At 48.3% G+C, this 19,352-nt stretch overlaps 1 protein-coding gene across 1 annotated transcript in view; it reads right to left on the bottom strand.

Annotated features, from left to right (window-relative positions):
• SLC25A22 (solute carrier family 25 (mitochondrial carrier: glutamate), member 22) overlaps positions 1-19,352 on the bottom strand; it is a 50,340-nt gene that overhangs the window by 15,262 nt on the left and 15,726 nt on the right. Inside the window, exons 2-5 of the mRNA XM_014957683.1 lie at positions 15,273-15,388; positions 9,361-9,486; positions 6,366-6,421; positions 691-781 (exon numbers count right to left, since the gene is read on the bottom strand). Coding sequence (XP_014813169.1) covers positions 691-781; positions 6,366-6,421; positions 9,361-9,486; positions 15,273-15,292 — 293 coding nt within the window. The 5' untranslated portion in view covers positions 15,293-15,388. The remainder of the gene's footprint in view (positions 1-690; positions 782-6,365; positions 6,422-9,360; positions 9,487-15,272; positions 15,389-19,352) is intronic.

Raw genomic sequence — 19,352 nt, 5'->3', positions numbered from 1 at the left:
ACTCTGAAGGGAGACACAAGTATTCTCCAAATTGCAAGGGAAATATCTTGTTGAAAACAGCATTAAATATGCAGAGTCCAGCCCCTCTCAACTGCTTAGCTATCATCTTTTACTCACTTTTAATTCACATGAACCAAGCCCCACTTGCACGCTGAACAGATAATTTTATTCCTTCAGCATTTATTTGAAGGTCAGCTGCAAGTACCCTTTGTCAATTCAGATTCACCACCTCTCTAAAACTATTTTCAAACTGCAAAAGGACAAGAGGGATGCTAAGTTTGGGGTCTACAGAACTTGACTTGCCATCTGCTCAAGCCAGAAAGAGCATAACAGCACCCAATAAGACGCTGAGGACAAGGGTCCTCCCAGCAGCTGTCTGAGCAGTGATCAGTGCCATTGGGTTCCTTTCAAATATTTTGCCTACAAATTCTGGATCTGCTAACCTTGGCTTAGATCTGGGACTATTTTTAGGAGCTTGAATAAAAAGCAATCATCCAGTGGAGTGCTTTTCACCTCCCATTTTAGACATTACATCCTTAGCCCAAATGTAATCACCGGCTGAGCTGTTCAAGGTCAACTCATATTTCAGTCATCACCCCATTCCACCTTTGCCCTGGATAGCTCACCAGACTTGTCCCAAGAGCTGGTGTCTTTTAAGTTGAATGCAAAAGGTCTGCACCCTCTACTCACCCGTCTTTGGAGAGGTGATGCCGGAAGAAGTCATTGGCTGCCAGTTTGATAGCCTTTTCTGGTGTCACTAGAGTCAGGTTCACTGCAGCCCCTGGGTATGGAAAAGAGGAAAAGCCCATTAGAGAACAAGAATGAAGAAACCATTAACTGGATCTTTCAGGAATGTGCTGGGACTCCTACTCAAAACCAAGGACTGATGAAGGAGAGCTCCCAATGTACCACAAGGGTTTAGAAACATGAAACACCACTGGAAATTAATAGGATTTCTGCCTTCCAACACCTTGGGTTTTTTAAAACATCCCCTGATGTGTTTCTATTCCATTTGCCATATGGTTTTTGTAATTTCTTTAGCTTCGCTACTACCTCCCACCATGCATACATGCATCCTCTTCTCTCATCCAAGGATGCATTCCTATGAATCCAGAAGGATGCAGATGAGACCTTCAAGAAAGGAGTACAAGTTGGATTAGTAACCAGTCCCAATCCTTTTGCAAATATTTTGTCATGCTGAGAAGGAAATGCTCACCACCCCACCTTCTTGCTAGTGTCCCTGCCCCACCACCACCAAAGGCAGAGCAGTTTGTTTACCCAGCAGCCCAGAAGAGGCAGAGCCACTGAAAGTCTTGGGGGCTGGTTGAAGCCAACTAGCTCATCTGCATAGAAGTGATCCAGCTCTTGACCAACCCTTGGAGTTAAGTGGCTTCCCTTGTATATCACCACTGGGTGTCACTCTCAGAACAGCCACCGCTGAAGTGGCTTTTTGTCCACCACAAACTGCAGAGTACAGAAATTCCCCTCTGAGCACCATGGCAAGGCTTGCTGGGGGACCTTTTGTCAGGAGCAACTAACAGCAAATCCCTGTATTGTGCCTGCCACAATGAGAGGTCTGTGTGGCCTGGCAGGCCGCTGTGGGCCATGGACACCGGCATTAATGCAACACAGTGGCTGGGAAGGCAACTTTCAAGCTGCCCTGGGGGAAAGTGGGTGAGGAGAGGGCCAGTCCCTTCTGAGCACACTGGGCTTTGCACCATTAGATTAATATTCTCCTCCCTTTAAATCTTACGGCTCAAAAAGCCCTCCATGTGATGACCACAAACTCTCCCTGCCTGCAGTGAAGCATACTGAGCTTGAAGCCATCCAGAGGAGTTTTGCTTGAGACTTGCTAATGGCCTATGAACACTTTTGCAAGGACAAAGACATACTAGGGTGTATCTTTGCATTTAGCCTACTGTAGAGACTTAAACAACTTGTCCCAAGGCTCCTTTTTCCAAAGAGAAGCAGACAGAGAAGTCTGCCCTCCTACTAGGCTCCAAAGACATGTTGGGGTTCATTTTCAGGGGGTCTGAACACAAGTTGACTGGAGCTATAAGGGTTCAACACATCTAAAGAAAGGTAACTCAGTCCTCTCTTGCTCAGGATGGACCACCCTTCCTCCAAAAATTATTAAAGAACTCCTAAATTAGATATGGAAAGACATAGGTTTAGGGGAACTTTCCTCAGGTTAGGAAGTAAAGTCACAACTGGGACTTTTGGGACCAGTACAACTGGGACCAGGACACATGAATCCTTGACTTTGCATCCTCTGCTCAGAGGACGTATCTCCATCATGAAGGAAACTGCAGCAAGAAAGTAGACAGCCTTTGCTGGGCAGGGCTGGGCACATTTTTCCCCACTTCTGACTGCCATGTTCAGATTTTGCAGAAAATACTTGTCTTGTAGCAAGCTAAGCCAATGCATTCATTCCACACTAGCCATGACATCCAACAAATACCATCATCTTCTACAGGAACCCAATCAACCAGCCAGGGAGCGGGGTAGCCCTCTCACACTCTTGGGTTTTTGAAAACTTAAATGTATCAGTGATTGTGCTGCTTCAATTTGATATGCTTCCATCATGTCCCCCCAGCATGGCTCTTGCACATGATGAGAAGCCACACAGACATGACCCTCATGCTCTACCTCCACCTTCTAATGTGAATAATATCAGGATCCAGAAAGCAAATCCACGCAGCCTGATTTTTGAACGGAAGAGGCTCCCTATGAAGTGTTTCCGTGAATGCCAAGTTGATGAGAACTTCACACCCATCCTAATGGCTAGAAAGTAAACCACCTGTACATTAGTGACATGGAGCAAGAATAACCATTTCCTTGGAAAAAGGAGGAGAGAAAGAAAACAAGAATAAACCTGCTACCCTAACACCTGTGCAAAGGGTTCATTGAAAGAAACTCCAAACCATCAAGCAAGAAAGGTAAGAGAGAAGTATGCTTCCCCATGCTGACCTCCTCCAGGCTTTCACAGCAATTGCTCCATCAATTGCAAATAAAGCAGAGGGTAAAAACACTATATGCAGAGAAAAGTTAATGAACCTGGGTTTTCTCCTACATCTTTGATATTTTCAGTAAAGCTGCTTAGCAGAGAACAGATAATCCCTGTCCTCAATAATCCATAACAGCTTCAATTCACTGGAGGAGGAGAAATTAAATACTTCAGCTGCTGGCTGTATGCTTTCCACAGTGTTTTCTACCATTTTACAAAATCTTACAGCTCTTCAATTCTAGCTATGTTAATGACTCCATTTCCCTAATTAAAGCTAACCTTTGCCTCTAGGCAATGCTACGTGTACCAGAAGCAATGGCAGACAAACAGAACACAAAAATAAATTGAAATAATTAAAAAATAGAAAATATTTTGAAAAGAAGTACAGAAGCACTACAAATCAAATTGAGACAAAACCAGTTGTTTGCCAGCTAAACTTCTAAGTGTTCTCCTCTCATTGAGCCTTGGGTTTTATATATATTCCACTGGCAACCTACATAACAGGGGGACTGAGTCATCCCCAGTGCTGCACTGGTGCACGTGGGAGGTATTATTAGCAGAGGCCAGGGAAGGCTGTCACACTACTGCAGCTAAACTGCAGCTACCCTCCAAACATCATCAACAGCAACGGGCACTTCCCCAGCATGATCTAGGCCTTTGGCTCCTGCAAGAAAGGCTAAATGGCTGGTCCACAAACAGCAGAGAGCACCCCTGCAAGGTCCCCTTTCCACCGGTGTCCACGTGGTCCAGGAGCCCACAGGCACCACAAATTCACTTCCTTGGCATCACATCTGAAGGCAGCACACTGTCATCCCTTAAGCACTGACAGGGCTAGACAGCACCACCCAGATTTGAGGCACACTGCTATCTAGATGTTACGGAAAAAACATGAGGAAAAGAAACTTCCTCTGCGTCCTTCCTCCAAAATAAACCAAGAATCCCTGTAACTTTTGGGGAAGAACTTGAGAGAAATGTTGCGATTGCATTATATATCACACAATTCACTATGGGCTACTGTTACAGAGCAAGGACCGTCTGCCCACACCCCCCCCCTTAAGAGATGACTTGCAGAAAAGCATCCTACGAGCTCAAGCCTTTCTCCTGTCACCCTGAGGAGCTTTGATTCACACGTGAAGGAGACCTGATGTCATACAGTAGGAATGGCTACGCCAAGCAGACCCTTCTGTCCTCCAATAGAGGCCAAGGGCCCTGCAGGGACAACTGACGTGCTTGTGACTCCTCCATGGGGCACAGCAGCTGTCGCTTTAGCACATTAACATATAATCCTCCCAATTTCAGCTTAAAGGCTGAAAATAAGAGCTTGTGAGTCACACAGCAACTTCTGCTGGGGATCTGGGACAGATGGAGGGAGCAGGAACCAATCCCACCACCTGACTTCCATCTTCGCCTGCCTGCAAGGCTGAGCCATCTCTTTACCTTCTTCGCAGAAAAGTACTCACATTCTTCATGATCTTGGATGTATTCTACCCCCGGGTCCTCTCCCCAGCAGTGAGGGAAGGGCTGTTAATGTCAGCTCACAGAATTGAGGCACAGAGACCAGGATTGCTGTACTCGGAGGACTCACCTTTGCACTCTGGCCACGCTGAAGTATCTATGAATTTCTGTAAGGAGCTGGAGCTATTCACAAAAGCCCTCTCCAAACCCAGCTCCCCATTTAATAGTCAGAGATGACAAGTAAATTCAAGCCATTATCAGCTCCCTGAACAGAGACAGTACAAAGTTAGCAGGACATGGACTAAGCTGATGTGCTAATCTGCACAGCAAGAGCTATGCAAGACCCCCAGCACCCTTTGAGATTTCTGCTTGGGGGTGAAAAGTGGCCTGGAGATTCACATCCCCTCCACCACCCTACACCTTAGAGGACTGAGCTGTCTCTCCCAAAAGCCCTGATGGGTCCTCCAGTCTCCCCTGTAAGTTTCCAGGAACAGCTTCTTCCCTCTGCTCCCCAGCAAGCAGCCTGCCACTGCTTATTTGCAGCCAAAGTTAATGCAGGCTCTGTTCCTGCCTAGGAACACAGAAGCAGCCAGCTTCTGGGAAAAATCAAGGGGGAACACGTCACTGCTAGCATTGAAGACGGAGCTTGCCAGGGTTCCTCGGGGTTATTTGTCTTGTTGCCTGCTCCCAGAAAAGCTGGCGTGAAGTAGCCAATCCATCCCCGGCATCCACCCCACTCCCCCGAAACGCCCACCAGCAAGTTGGGCAAGAGACACTGCCTCAACAGCCAGTGCCTGCTCCCAGGCCGGCCCCAGCGTCTGTGTTTCCTTAGAATCTACGGCAGAAGTGGCAAAAGACACCTCTGCTGCCAACAGCAAGGCGCCAGCGTCTCCAGATCCCCAGTTGAAAAAACAGAGCAAGGACTCACTTAATAAAAACAGTACTTTAGTCAGGCTTTATCAGTGAATGAGTGCCACAAAGAATGCTATCTGAATGTCTCAGAGATAAAAACTGCATATTCAGGCAATTGAATACCTGTATATAAAACGAACCAGAGTTCAGTGTCAACTAAACCAGTTGGACTGTGCTGAAAGCCAAGAAGATATTCCACATTTTCCTCTGCTATGAGTAAGTTCAGAACTTGGCCTGCCTCTCGCCTCAAAATCCTTAAAAACCTTCAAGGATTTTGTGTTTAAACTAGAAAAGATATAATGTCAATTGAGAAACTCACTGCTGCAACAGACAGCCTATGCCAAGGAGACAGGAGATTTCTAGCAGGTTAGCAGAAAATGACCAAATAGCTGAAGCTCCACCGTGAGCCAGCCTCTGTTTTTCTTACCACCACAAGGGTGTTTTTTCTGGGAACAGGTTATTTTTAATTTTTTTTTTTTGATTACAGCTTGTCTTAATACTTGAACAAGGCACACAGGCTTGCTTGAGAGAGAGCTAGTTTTGGAGACAAGCTAACAACTAGATGGGATAGCAGGCCTGACCACATTGCGGGGAGGGAGGGGAGAAGGGGGCCTTTGACACAAATTCAATCATCAACACCAAAGTAAGACACTTCAAGAGGTTTTCTACTGCCCCTCTGACAAAAGTTACTGTGCCCAAGCCGGCACATACACAGTCCTGAAACAGAGTCCAGCAGCTTCACTTAAACTGCTAGTAAAGATGAACTTTAACAGTAAGGTTTAACACCATGGGGAGGTCCCAAGCTCTCATCGGTGGAGAGCTGAGGAGACATCTGGTGTGCAGTTTATTTTCAGAAACAGCTGCATCTTTCAACATCTTAGGATATTGCTAGGTTATTCCTTTAAGACAGAGAATATGGGCTTTTCCTCCCACTTATGCACCAGTGCTTCCACCACAAAAGCTGTGCTGTGCCTGACTCAGCTTTACTTACCTCTGTACATGCCAAAGTAACCTTCCGACCGAATTGTTTTAATGAGGCAGTCAGACCTGCAAACAAAACGGAGAGAGATAAACCACAGGAGCTCAAAGGTGGGTGAGAGCAGAGAAAAAACAAAACAAATCTCTTGGAGTGGTTTTCATTACTATCTGTCAGCAAAACCCTGAGCTGAGAAGGGAACCGCGTCAGCCACTGAATGCACCATTGTTCAAGCCAGAGTCCAGTTTCAGCCCCTAATTCACAGAGGCTTTGAAACCCCCAGCTCACCCCACACGCGCTGTCTGCTTTCTAGAAACACAAAAGGGAGAAGTGTCACTGCAAGGGCTGTTTATCCAGGGTCCCCTGTGGCAAACACGCATGAGATGCTCTAACTGCAAGGGCTGTTTATCCAGGGTCCCCTGTGGCAAACATGCATGAGATGCTCTAACAAGCAGATCCCCATGCACATGTTTTTATTTCCCTTCCAGAGCTGGATTTAAAGGGGGCCAAGCCCCTAGTGCTGACTTGCTTGACTTACTCTGTGAAATTCAACACAAGGCACACAAACACTACATGACCTGAACGCTCAGTCATCTGTGACCTCCCATGCAGATTAAAGCACTTACTTTTAACACATCGGGTCCCGCAGCAGGCAGCGAGCGCTCAGGCCCTGGCCCTGGGGAGCGTGCGGCAGGGCGCCGCGGAGGCTGCTCCAAGGGGAAAACTGTTCCCTCTTTTGTTTCAACTGCATTTACCACAAACGGGAAAACCGTGCAGGGTGTCAGAATTGCTCAAAGCCTTTCGAAGGCACAGACACACACCTAACAAACCCAGAGATGCAGTTCAGGAAGGCAGCACGGATTACCTGGCAGAGTTTGCCTCTCTGGACCCAAGCACTGGCTGAAGGTTGCTTTGGGAAGGGACAGGCACTTGCCATGGCCATAGGGGAAAGGAGAGGTGGACATGCATGCATGAGTACATAATTAAGGAACTAGGCTCTTTTAAGAAGTAATAAGGGAGGCATAGCTGGAAAACAAGAATACGTTTGTAAGAGATTGGGCAACATAAGGAGTAAACTTCATCTCCACTCCATAGTAGTGCTGAGGTGGGAGAGAAGGAAACACAGAGTTCCCTCGAGGGCTTTATGGCCCTACTTGGGTCAAGACTGTTCTAGGGTACTCAACATTATTTGTAAAGACTCCATCCTGCATTGCTGCCAGTTACAGCAATGAGTTTCCCCTCTGCTGTGATTTCCTGTATCTTTTGGGACCCTGTCTTTCACACATCCCACCCCATCTCCTGCAGCTTGCACACACCCATCTTGGTCTTGGGAGCAGCCCCCCAGGACATTTGCAAGCCCCAGAAATCCCGGGTCACCTTTCTCCTATCCCTTCCACCAAGCTCCTCCACTGCAATGATGGAAGCAAGGCATTTTCCCCAAGCCAGCTGTGCTGCTCTGAACAAGCCACGGCAGAGAGGATGTTATCTAGAGGATGTGTTATCCCCATTACTTCCTTGTCCCAGCTGGCCCTTCACCCCCCAAAAGACCCTTTCACTTGTCCCCACCAGGCCAAGCTCACTTTCCCTACAGCTGCTGCCAACGCCACAGGAACACCTCCAGCATTATTCATTCACATCCAGGCTTTGTCAAAGACTCTTCGGAGGAGCCAGCTCAAATATACAGGATAAATCCTGTGTATTCCTTAACAGCACCTCATCCCACAACAACTCCTGGTTACGGAGTAGATCTGCGTTCAACTGCTGGATGTTAAAAGCCTCTCCTACCTACCGAGCTCCACTCCAGAGGGCATCCTGGCATACACTCCCAAGGGGAGCCTAAAAATCCTCCATCCCACCCTAAACTCCTGTTGCTGTCGCCTATCAGGTTAGGGGGAGAAGAGATCCTCAGGGAGAAGCAATCTGCAGCAGCAGCAGGAGCAGGACACAACAAAAAGGAGAGGCAAGGCAAGACAGGAGGCCACATCCTGCCAGCACGCCTGGGCACACAAACAGTGCAGGGAGCAGAGAGTGCTGTAACTGTCAAGGGTAGCACCATCCTGCCGTGGCATGCCAGAGCCTACGATCGAAGCTCATGCATAATTACATGCTGTCAGCTAGAGCAAGGATGCCCGGAGACTAAAGCCATCAACATACACAGCATTTCCTTCCTATCCCCGCTTTGCCTCAAATTCTAATGGGCAGGAAAGAGGAAAATATTGGGGTGGAAGAGCAGGTAACACTACTTCTGAACAAAGTGGCAGGAGGACAGGACACACATCATCAGTCCCAGTCCCTTCTCCCTCCTCAATGACACCAGTACTTTTGGAAAACTAAGGCCTGACTCCAATTCCTAGGACAAAGCATCTTGTGCTGAGGATGGTGCTCCTTCTCACAGCAGACATGCAAACCTAAGCATCCCACACAAATCCCAGGTGAATTTGGTGGGCTGGATATATTTGTGCCTTCTTTTCCTACAGCCTGCAGCATCTGATTTTTTTGGACATAGGACTGCTGGGGTAACTACAGCATGTGCCAATCTGTGATCCATCAAAAGGTTTGCATGCAGTGCTCTAACTGGGAATGGGTGACTTCTTCCTCTTTTTAAAACTGACACAGCAAAGGAAGGGATAGTAAACTCCAATATGAGAGTCATGGAAACAGAAAAGAGGCAGAAATTCCCTCATGCACCTGATTTCGGCCCAGCAGAGAACTGAATGGGGCCCCCTATGTTTTGGTCTTGAGTCCTGACAGCAGTGAACACGCTGCTCCCAAGCAAGGGATGCAAACACATGTGCCCTTAGCAGAGATTTCGCCTGCTGGGCTCAGCAGCCTGAATAGCTGCTTTGTTTGCTCTATCTGCTCTAGCACAGCTTTATTCAAGACTGTCCCCTGGCTTTCCTGGGGACAGCCCAGTTCCTAGAAATGCCAAACACATTTGAAAGAGGTAACAAAGTGGAAGGACTCCCTGCCAAAAGCCCCGGGGGACGCTGCCCATGCGGGTGGTACTCACATGCTGGTGTACAACCGCTGGCCATTCTGCTGGTTCTGCAGGCGAGTCTTCGCCAGGTCAATGGGAAATACACACGTGACCCCGATCAGCCCAGCTATCCCTCCATTGATCAGCTTGGCAGGTAAACTGTAGAGGGAGGAGATGCAGATAAACAGATGTCTCAGCACTGGATTAATGTCAGGGGAGGAAAAGAGGGAAGAACGGAGCTCTTTCACATGACCAAAGTTAACACATAGGCGTGGAACAAGACTGTCACCCCCCAGCACGAAGGCAGCTCCGCCTCAAGGCAAAGCTTGGCCCTTGCTGCACTACAGGGGAGGAGAAAGCAGCACACAGCATCAGGACAAACCACTGATGAGTGGAGCCAAACAGCTAAGCCACACATCACAAGAGCAAGGAAAAACCCTGTTCCCAGGACCCAAGGGCCTCTATTGTCCCTAGAGGAGAAAGACAGAGCGCTGGACCATCTACCACATGGACAGACTTCATTTAGGGCCTGATGGTATTCAAGCCAGCAGGTTTACAGCAAACGCTTTTCAGCACCGCAATCAGATACGCATCTAACCAGAGGTTCATGACACGTCAGCTGCTACCATCATGTGGGAACGAGCCCAGCAGAAAGTGCCCAGCTGGCAGCTGAGGAGCAGACAACTGCAGCTCCAGGAAACTGCTTCCAGACCCACTGCCCGGGGCGTGGGGAACACACACAAACCAACAGCTCGGTGAAACCACCGGACTGGAAGCCTGCGCGGCCGCAGATGCAGAGACGTGAGCTCATACCTCTCAGGGAAATCAAAACCTGGCTCGCTGCATGCGCTTCCAAAACACAGGGCTTTTTCTGCTTGCCTTTGTGTTCCCACAGGGAAATCTTGCAAGTGGTGCTGAGTGAAAGCCAGAGCAGCTAAACATGGGTTCCCAGAAAATTCAATTATGAAAAATGTCCAGCACTTACATGCTTGATAAACCACTACGCATAGAGACAAAGGAAGCCTGTTTGAGGCAGCTCCCTCCAATAAAGCACAGGATATGACTCTCGGAACACAGGATGTGTCAGATATTAAACTGATGGCTGACAGCAGTCCGAGATTGCAGCTGGGTGAGCTGGCGAGGCCAAGCCCTCCCATAAGGGGAATAGGCACGCTGCCTTCCATGACGGTGACAAAATGCTCTGGATAAGGGCACAGACTGCATTACCCACTGGAAGCAGCAGTGGTGAGGCTGGCCATGGCACAGTCAGGTGAAGCTCTGCAAACACATTCATGCCCAGCAGCACTGCAGAGCATTCTGCATCGAGGGGCAATCGCAGAGAGGATCAATAAGCAGCCATGCTGAAAGAGCTGCCTCTCAGCTCCAGGCTTGAGGGAAAGGCAGGATATGGAGACTCAGGGTTTCAATTTGAGGTCTCCTTTGGGGAAGCAGATAAAAGAGGGGTGGAAAAAAAAAAAAAAAGTCTTTGCCCACAAACGCTAAGCAACCTTCTTTCAGCCTCTGCTCTCCTGCAGCCAGAGCTCCTTCGCCCTCAACACCTGCACCAATACAACACACACACAGCCGCAGGGCTGGCACAGCTGAAAAGGGTGCCAAGAACACACAGACTAACCTGAGCTCAGCCTACATCCCCAAACAAGGCAGCACTGACCAAGATTAAATCAAGCACGATAGGAAGGCAGGCTCAAATCAGTGGATAAGCTCAGTGCAGGGCCAGACTGCAAGATCTCACCAGCTCAAGACTCTCTTGCTTCAGGGATCTTCACACTACAGTCTAAGAAGGAAATAGGTTTGCCTAAAAACTCCTACGCCCAACTTGTTCTCAGGACATGGGAAAATTTCAAACAGTAAGATTCACATCATGGTGCTCTCCTTATTTAGCACATAGTCACACTGAAAGAGGAGGTTAGAGACCAGATAGAAGTGTGTCAAGATGGAGGCACCACTGGGAAGGAGGATGTTTCGAGACAGGATCACATCAGCCTCCCCAAATTCAGCTCTGAAGTCACTGCTGGCAGGTCACAGACTGCAAGGCACAGCCAGTCCCCCTTTCCAGCCTCAGCACTGTCATCGCTTCTCTAAGTGCCCCTGAAACACCCAGGGCAGGCAGATGCTTGCCTCTCTCAACCTGTTCCAACAGTGAAATCATCACAGGGTTTATATCAGGTTGGAGTGAGACACAGACACATGGCAAACATCTTGCCTGCTGGCACTGCAAGTGCAAAAGACTCCCCAGTTTTAGCACAGAGACACATGGCAAACATCTTGCCTGCTGGCACCGCAAGTGCGAAAGACTCCCCAGTTTCAGCACAGACCCCCAGCAATAAAGGGGAATAGTGTGACATGCCTGGGCAAGCCAAAAATTTGGGCAACACCGGCTCTCACTCTGTTTGTAGGTGAGAAACCACTGCTCAACGCCCCCATCGCACCTGAATCCAACCCATGTGCGCTGCGGAGGAAGGCCAGTACAGACAGACTACACGGCAATATTCGGCGAGGTGTGGAGATCAAGTTCCACGTGCAGTGCTGCAGAAAGGCAATGCCCTCCATCTCACCTTACAGCAAACTACTGCTGTGGATTTTAGTCCTTTGGTATTGATCTCATTTTGCTAAGGGATGACAGATGCACACTGCAAGGGAATAGGGATTTGGGACTCGGCTGCCTGTGACTGCTGCAGACTTGTGGTCACGTAGATGGAAGAAATGACCCAATTGGGAGAGATGAGGGATTTTGGGCATGGAGAAGAACCTGTGACAGAGTGCACTGCACCTGAATCAAAAGCTTATTCGCTTGTGACTAAGTCATCCCACTTTTCACCTCGGTGCTCTCTACGCTTTTATGGAATGAAAATCCACTGTTCCTGGTCTCTCTGTCCTATTTAGCTTCTGCATGGTGGATAAGGGAAGAGCAACTGACACCATCTACCTGGATTTGTGCAAAGCATTTGACACTGTCCTGAACGACATTCTTGTCTCTAAATTGGAGAGACATGGGTTTGACAGATGGACCATTCAGTGGATAAGGAACTGGTAGGATGGCTGCAATCAAAGAGTTGCGGTCAACAGCTCAATGTTCAAGTGGTGTTCAAGGGTCAGTACTGTGACCAGCACTGTTTAACATCTTTGTCAATGACATGGACAGTGGGATTGAGTGCACCCTCAGCAAGTTTGCTGATGACACCAAACTGTGTGGAGTGGTCAACATGCTGCAGGGAAGGGCTGCCATCCAGAGGGACCTGGACAGGCTTGAGAGGTGTGCCCATACAAGTCTCTGACACCATCTACCTGGATTTGTGCAAAGCATGTGACGCTGTCCTGCACAACATTCTTGTCTCTAAATTGGAGAGACATGGGTTTGACAGATGGACCATTCAGTGGATAAGGAACTGGTAGGATGGCTGCAATCAAAGAGTTGCGGTCAACAGCTCAATGTTCAAGTGGTGTTCAAGGGTCAGTACTGTGACCAGCACTGTTTAACATCTTTGTCAATGACATGGACAGTGGGATTGAGTGCACCCTCAGCAAGTTTGCTGATGACACCAAACTGTGCGGAGTGGTCAACATGCTGCAGGGAAGGGCTGCCATCCAGAGGGGCCTGGACAGGCTTGAGAGGTGTGCCCATACAAGCCTCATGAAGTTCAGCAAGGACAAGTGCAAGGTCCTGCATGTGGGTCAGGCAAATCCCAAGTACAAATACAGGCTGGGTGGAAAATGGATTGAGAGCAGCCCTGAGGAGAAGAACTTGGGGGTCCTGGCGGATGAGAAGCTCAATATGAATCAGAAATGATGGATTGAAAGCAGCCCTGAGGAGAAGAACGTGGGGGTCCTAGTGGATGAGAAGCTCAATACGAGTCAGAAATATGCACTTGAAGCCCAGATAGCCAACCATATTCTGGGTTACATCAAAAGAAGCGTGGTCAGCAGGTTGAGGGAGGTGGTTCTCCCCCTCTACTCTGCTCTCATGATGCCCCGTCTGGAGTACTGCATCCAGCTTTGGAGTCCTCAGCACAAGAAGGACATGGACCTGTTGAAGCAAAGATGATCGGAGGGCTGGACCACTTCTCCTATGAAGACAGCCTGAGAGAGTTGGGGTTGTTCAGCCTGGAGAAGAGAAGGCTCTGGGAAGACCTTATAGCGGCCTTCCAGCAGTTAAAGGGGGGCTGCAGGAAAGATGGGGAGGGACTCTTTATTGGGGAGTGTACTGATAGGACAAGGGGTAACAGTTTTAAACTGAAAACCAGCAGATTTAGATTAGATGTTAGGAAGAAATTCTTTACTGTGAGGGTGGAGAGACGCTGGAACAGGTTGCCCAGAGCCACTGTGGATGCTCCCCCCCTGGAGGTGTTCAAGTCCAGGTTAGATGGGGCTGTGAGCAACCTCGGCTAGTGGGAGGTGTCCCTGGCCAAGTGGAGGTGTTCAAGTCCAGGTTGGATGGGGCTGTGAGCAACCTTAGCTAGTGGGAGGTGTCCCTGGCCAAGCACTGAGGTTGGAACTACAGACGATCTTCAAGGTCCCTTCCAATCCAAACCATTCTATGATTCTATGCACAGCTACCGATTCTCACTACCTAGGTGTACAGGGCTTAGTGAAACAGAAACAACACAGGCTAGCATATAAATAAAACCATTTGCTCAGTTTAACATCAGTAGGGACAGAAAGACATCCCAGTTCTCCTAGTAGTCCTCCTCAGCCCTTTTAACTAGCCCCTGTAGCCAGCAAACTCCTGTTCACACGGCAAGAGCACATAGGAAGGGCTGGGGGACATCTTGGAGGAGGCATCTCCCCTTCCTTCAAAATATCAAGCTTCAAATGGCCACAGACATCTGGTGGTTCTTTTGCTCTGCTGAGGCTATCAGAGCTCCATGGAGGTGAATCTCAGTGTACCCTTCATGGGTGTAAGAGAAGAGTGCCAAGTGCTCTCCAAATTGGGTAACTGATGACGGTCAAATCTAGGCACTCCACAATGTTGTCTTGTTATCAGTGCAGCTCAGGACTGTTTTGATTTGCAGAAGGCAGGCACACAGGAAAATATCTTAATCATAGCAAACGCTAAGAAGGGGCAGCCCTCTTGCCTGCAGCATTCAGGCATTGCCAAGTCCTGGCCCTCTGTCACCAGGTTTCATTCACCCAACTGACCGCTCCTGTCTTGAGCTGATAACTTGGAAAAGTAGATGTTAGAAGAGGGCCACAAAAAACTCATGGGAATCCCCCACCATGTAGGAGTCATTTATCTGGGGAAACTTCACAAGCAGCAGAGTTAAACCCATGTGCAGGACTGTGCAGACCCATTGGGCACAGCTCTTCAGAAGCTAAGGATACAACTTTATCTTTCCAGAAAACACAACCCAATTCATTTGCAGGGAGGACTCAAATCCAGCCTTTGCATAGGCCAGGGCCAACACTCTTAAGTTCCTGCTGTGCACTTAAGTGTCACTATTTATTGTTGGTACTTCATGTTCCTGCAATCACTCAAGCATTGACTGGCTTTAGAAGGTTACAAGGCTGCATCTATGTGGACTTTGTAATTACAAGCGCTGCATCCTTGGCTGGTCAAGGAGCTGGCTTTGCTCCCTTGATGTGAGCAAGTTGAAGTCAGCAGGTCAAGCTGACCTTTGAAAGAAGCAGCAAAAAGGAACCGACTCATGAAGGGTAAAAAGCAGAGGTCAGAAAGAAAAAGGCAGCTAGAAAAAAAGAACTGAAGAAAGCAGAGATGTTTCAACATGACAAGGACAGAAAATAACAGAAGGTTTTAAAAAAAGCAGGTAAAAAAGGGGAAAAGAAGGAATCAGAACTGTTTAAGGCCAGAAAAGATGATCAGGTGATTTCCTTGAGCCTCCTGTGTCATGAAAGGGATTAAATTTGAAAGACTTTAAAAGAAAAATCTAAAGCACAACCAATAGCTCAAAATTTTTTTTTAAAGTTACCTGATCTGTTTATCAGCCATTTAATTCAAACTTGATCTTGTTAAGAAATGAATCTGTTCCTTCAAATCCTTCCTTGATTTCTTTTTCAGTGACTTCTTTTTCACTTCAGTTTCTTCCTGGGAAAGGAGAGAAAGAGACCAAGGAGACAAAGTTGAGACACTTATACTCTTCCTGACGCTCAGGTCCTACCGGGCAGGCTGCAGGGTGAGACCAGCTGAGGAACAAGTCACATAAGGGAGCATCTGGTCTCCTCAGAGAGGAGACTGAGCTCCAGAGGGAGCCTTATAAACGTGTACATGTGTGTATAAATATACAAAATATAAATATATAAGCACATATAGAGGGAAGAGCTGCCAGGGTCACAATGCTGCAGCAGCATGTGAGGAAAAGCAGCAGCCAGGCACTGCATGTGCTCTTGCCCAGCATCCAGGACAGCAGTACCTGTCACAGCTCTTGAACTCCAGGGAGTGTTTCACACCACACTATGTGGACCTCCAAACCTCTGCAGGTCCACCCAGCCACACCAAGAAAATCACGTCACTGCAAGACCCATTCCATTCAGCACCTCCCTCCAACAAACCCATGCTGTTTCTAAAGGACAGTCTTCAAAAACACGCTCCTCCAGTGGTTACAATCCTTCCTCTATTTCCCAGCTCAAACAGACAGTCCATGCTCAGTCTTGTGCCAACATTGTCTTTTAAGCGGTGCCTCTTCCTCGCCAAGCTACTGATGTGACTTTGCCCTTTGGACCACTCATTTCAGCCCAGTGCCTATTGGCACAGCACTGAAACTCCAAGTCCGCAGGAAACAGTTCTCTCTAAGACTCCTAATTGCTACTGTTTAACGAGAACTGGTAGAAGCAGCCACACAAAGAAATCTGGACACCAGAGAAAATTTCAGAAGCAGCCACAACCTTCAGCTTTCTGGAGGTGTCCTTGTCTCCTCCTGACCTCCAACCTGGGAATCAGGTGCCCTATGCTTTCATCAGGCATCTCAACAGCACTTACTCACTGTCCTCCCTCTCCCCTTCTAGCTGCCACCTGGGTGGCAAGAAGATATCTTTGCCCTTTGCCTCTGGAATGAAATTTGCCCCTTAATTGCAGATTTCCTAAGCCACACAGAATCTCACATCCAACAAGGTAGCTTTCAGGCTGACACTTCTGGTCTGGAGATACAACCTGAGGGCGAGAGGTGTTCCTGAGAATAAAAGGTCTCTGAAAGTGTAAAGAGCTGGCGATCATAGAATGGTTTGGGTTGGAAGGGACCTTAAAGATCATCTACTTCCAACCCCCACAGTCCCACATTCAGCCAAAGCCAAGAGAGAATCAGCACATAAAGCTCGCTAAAGAAAGGGACTCCTCTCCAAAACACCGCACACAAACCTCACCCACTACACTAAACTATTAGACCTCCCATCGCTTCTGTGATCCCTCACAGACTAATCTGTGGAAGCAGACTTTAAAAATCTCCAGATCAGCTAAGTCTGTGCTTTCTGAGTAAAAAATTGCTTACACGCCTACAAGAGTAATTTGTTTCAGGTTAATCTAATTCTCTATCAATTTAACCAGAATAAGACCAAAATATACAAATATAGGGAGAGCAGTTGCTGAAACCCTGTAACCCTGGCATAAACAAGCCCTAAACCACGAAAACTCACTTGATAGCATCTATACCCTCAATAGGAGATTTGTGTTTATTAAGGCAGCAGCTCTGGAAAACTACGTGCACCGAGTGGTCCTGACGCCCTGCTCCAAGCTCTGATGAACCTCCCTGGTGTTGCCCGTTGCAGCTTCCCTGTGGAAGGGCATCCAGGAATTCAGGCATTCATCACAAAGGACAACGCAAGAGAAGACAGCAAGGATGCTAATATTCACCACTGCCTGGTAGCAAGAGACCAAGATGGACACACAAACGTACCACAGGATTGTTTGTTACCTGCTAACAGAAGTAGGGTGATGGGGATGGGAGAAGACGCTACCACACCGAGAGGTACTTGGGACAGCTGGGTTTAGCCCTCTCCTCCTTTTTTTTCTTTGGACTCTGACCTTCAGCTCTCCACCTGCTTGGTAACTGCAGAGCCCTTCCCAGCTGTCTGACCCAGCTGGAAAACTGCTGCTGGTCCCAGATGCTCCTGCTGAAGCTGAGCAGCAGGAAGGGGTAAAAAACACTCTTCCTGGGTTTAAAATCGGACAAAGTTACACGATTCCTTGGCGTTGGCTGCTGTACAGCCAGCAAATGCCAGGACTAGTATCATCTCCCCTAACAAAAGCTACTCAACCCATGGACGAGCGAGGGGAAGTGAACAATGTGATCATTTTACAGCAGACACCAGCACTTGATAACTGTTTATACAGCACATGGCACAGCAGCAGCCCAAATGAACGTGGCCAGGGGATTTTAGTGCATTAAGAGATTTTAATGCACTGAAATGGAAAGCTTATTTGAACTTTCTTTGTTTGAACAGAGCTCCAGCAAATGACCATTTGCAAAACAAATACAAAATCACTACAAAGTCTATCTGAGCACTTTGCTGTGATCTACAGAACTCCACGAGTCCCATAAAAGATGGTGAATGATGAAGACTGAAGTGCCCTGGGAAGTCCCCTGACTGAAGCCCAAGTGTTCCTGGGGAAAGCCGGCCCTCAGCCCCTTCCAGGGCAGGAAAATAGGTGGTGCAGTCCTGCAGCGCGAGGGGAGGAAAAATACAGGCTGGGAAGAGAACGTTGGCAATTTTATAGAATATTTAAAAAACAAACCCAGAACAACATTATGTATTTAACCTAGAAAGGAAAGAGCTTAAATAAAGACCCAAGTCTATCTCCCCAGGAACACGGTGCTCTCAGGAGCCAAAATACACAGACAAAAGCAGGCAAGCAAAGCTCCTGCCGCCAAGCAGGTGTGTAGCTCCAGGGCTTCCTCTGGGAGCAGGATCAGGAAGCAGGTCTTGCATCTTCCCAGGAAACCTCCCATCAGCACCTGCATTAGTGAAGCGGACAAGCCAGCAGCACCAAAAAGGTGCTGATGCCTCAGAAAGTTTTCACATGGTTTAACTTCACAGGCAGGCAGACAATGGCACTGCTGGAACTGGGAACCTGTGTGGCACGAGGAGCAGAGGAGCTGGGAGGAAATCAGTAGCGGGTGGGCAGGGGAAATGAGAGCTGCCAGAGACCCACCTCAAAGCTGAAGAGGCTGAGCAGCTCTCATGGAGGGGGGGGTCCTAAATCAAACATCCCATAATTAAGAGAGCCAGAGCTGCACGGGCAATTAATTACGTGGTGTTAATTCCTTCCTAGAGCGCTGTTAACACAGCTAGGCATGGATTAATGCCCCATTACTCGCACACCAGGACATCCCTTCTACATTTATTAAGATGATCAAGCAAATTAGTTTCAGAGCGATGTGCACACCGCAGCACGGGGAATCGCCTCCATGCTAGGTGAAGTGGCGCAAACAGCCCGAAGCTCAGGCTGCCACACATAGATATGCCAGGAGCCTCCTCAACCCAAGCTCCCCCTTTTCCCAGCTCCCAAAATCCAGCTCCAGAGAGTGACAGAGCAGCCAGACTGGGGGTACCACAAGACAAACCTAGCCACAGCTTTGGATGTATGTGGTTCTCACAGCCTCAGCCACTGGCAAAATGGTGCTATTTTGCTCCCCTGCCTTGCCACACACACTCATCCACTTGTGCTACCCAGACAGTAAGGTCTTCTTCAGGATGACCAACATTTGCATACTGCAGACCTGCTGCACTTCTGATCAGCCTGAGGCACGGGGCTGGACTCTTAACCTTTGGTTCTTGCTTTATCACCTGAAAGAAAAGTGCTTACCAGAGAATCACAGCCCAGCCTGGGGCATGAAAGGGAGCACCCAGTCTCATCGCATGCCATGTGTGCTATCAGCAAGCTTAGATGGAGATAAAGACGAGCAACACCTCCACAAACCAAGACATCATGGAAGAATGAACAGGTTAAGCTTACCCATGCCTCTTTAACCACGCTCATAGCATTTATTGCCACTGCTCTACCCACAGTCTGACCTTGGAGGTCCCCACAGCTCAGCAGTCTCCTTCTTACCCTGCTC

The sequence above is a fragment of the Calidris pugnax genome, unplaced genomic scaffold (assembly GCF_001431845.1).
Source record: "Calidris pugnax isolate Ruff unplaced genomic scaffold, ASM143184v1 scaffold211, whole genome shotgun sequence".
Taxonomy (NCBI): Eukaryota; Metazoa; Chordata; class Aves; order Charadriiformes; family Scolopacidae; genus Calidris; species Calidris pugnax.
The sequence above is the reverse complement of the archived record's forward strand: the minus strand, read 5'-3'. Positions and strand labels throughout refer to the sequence as shown.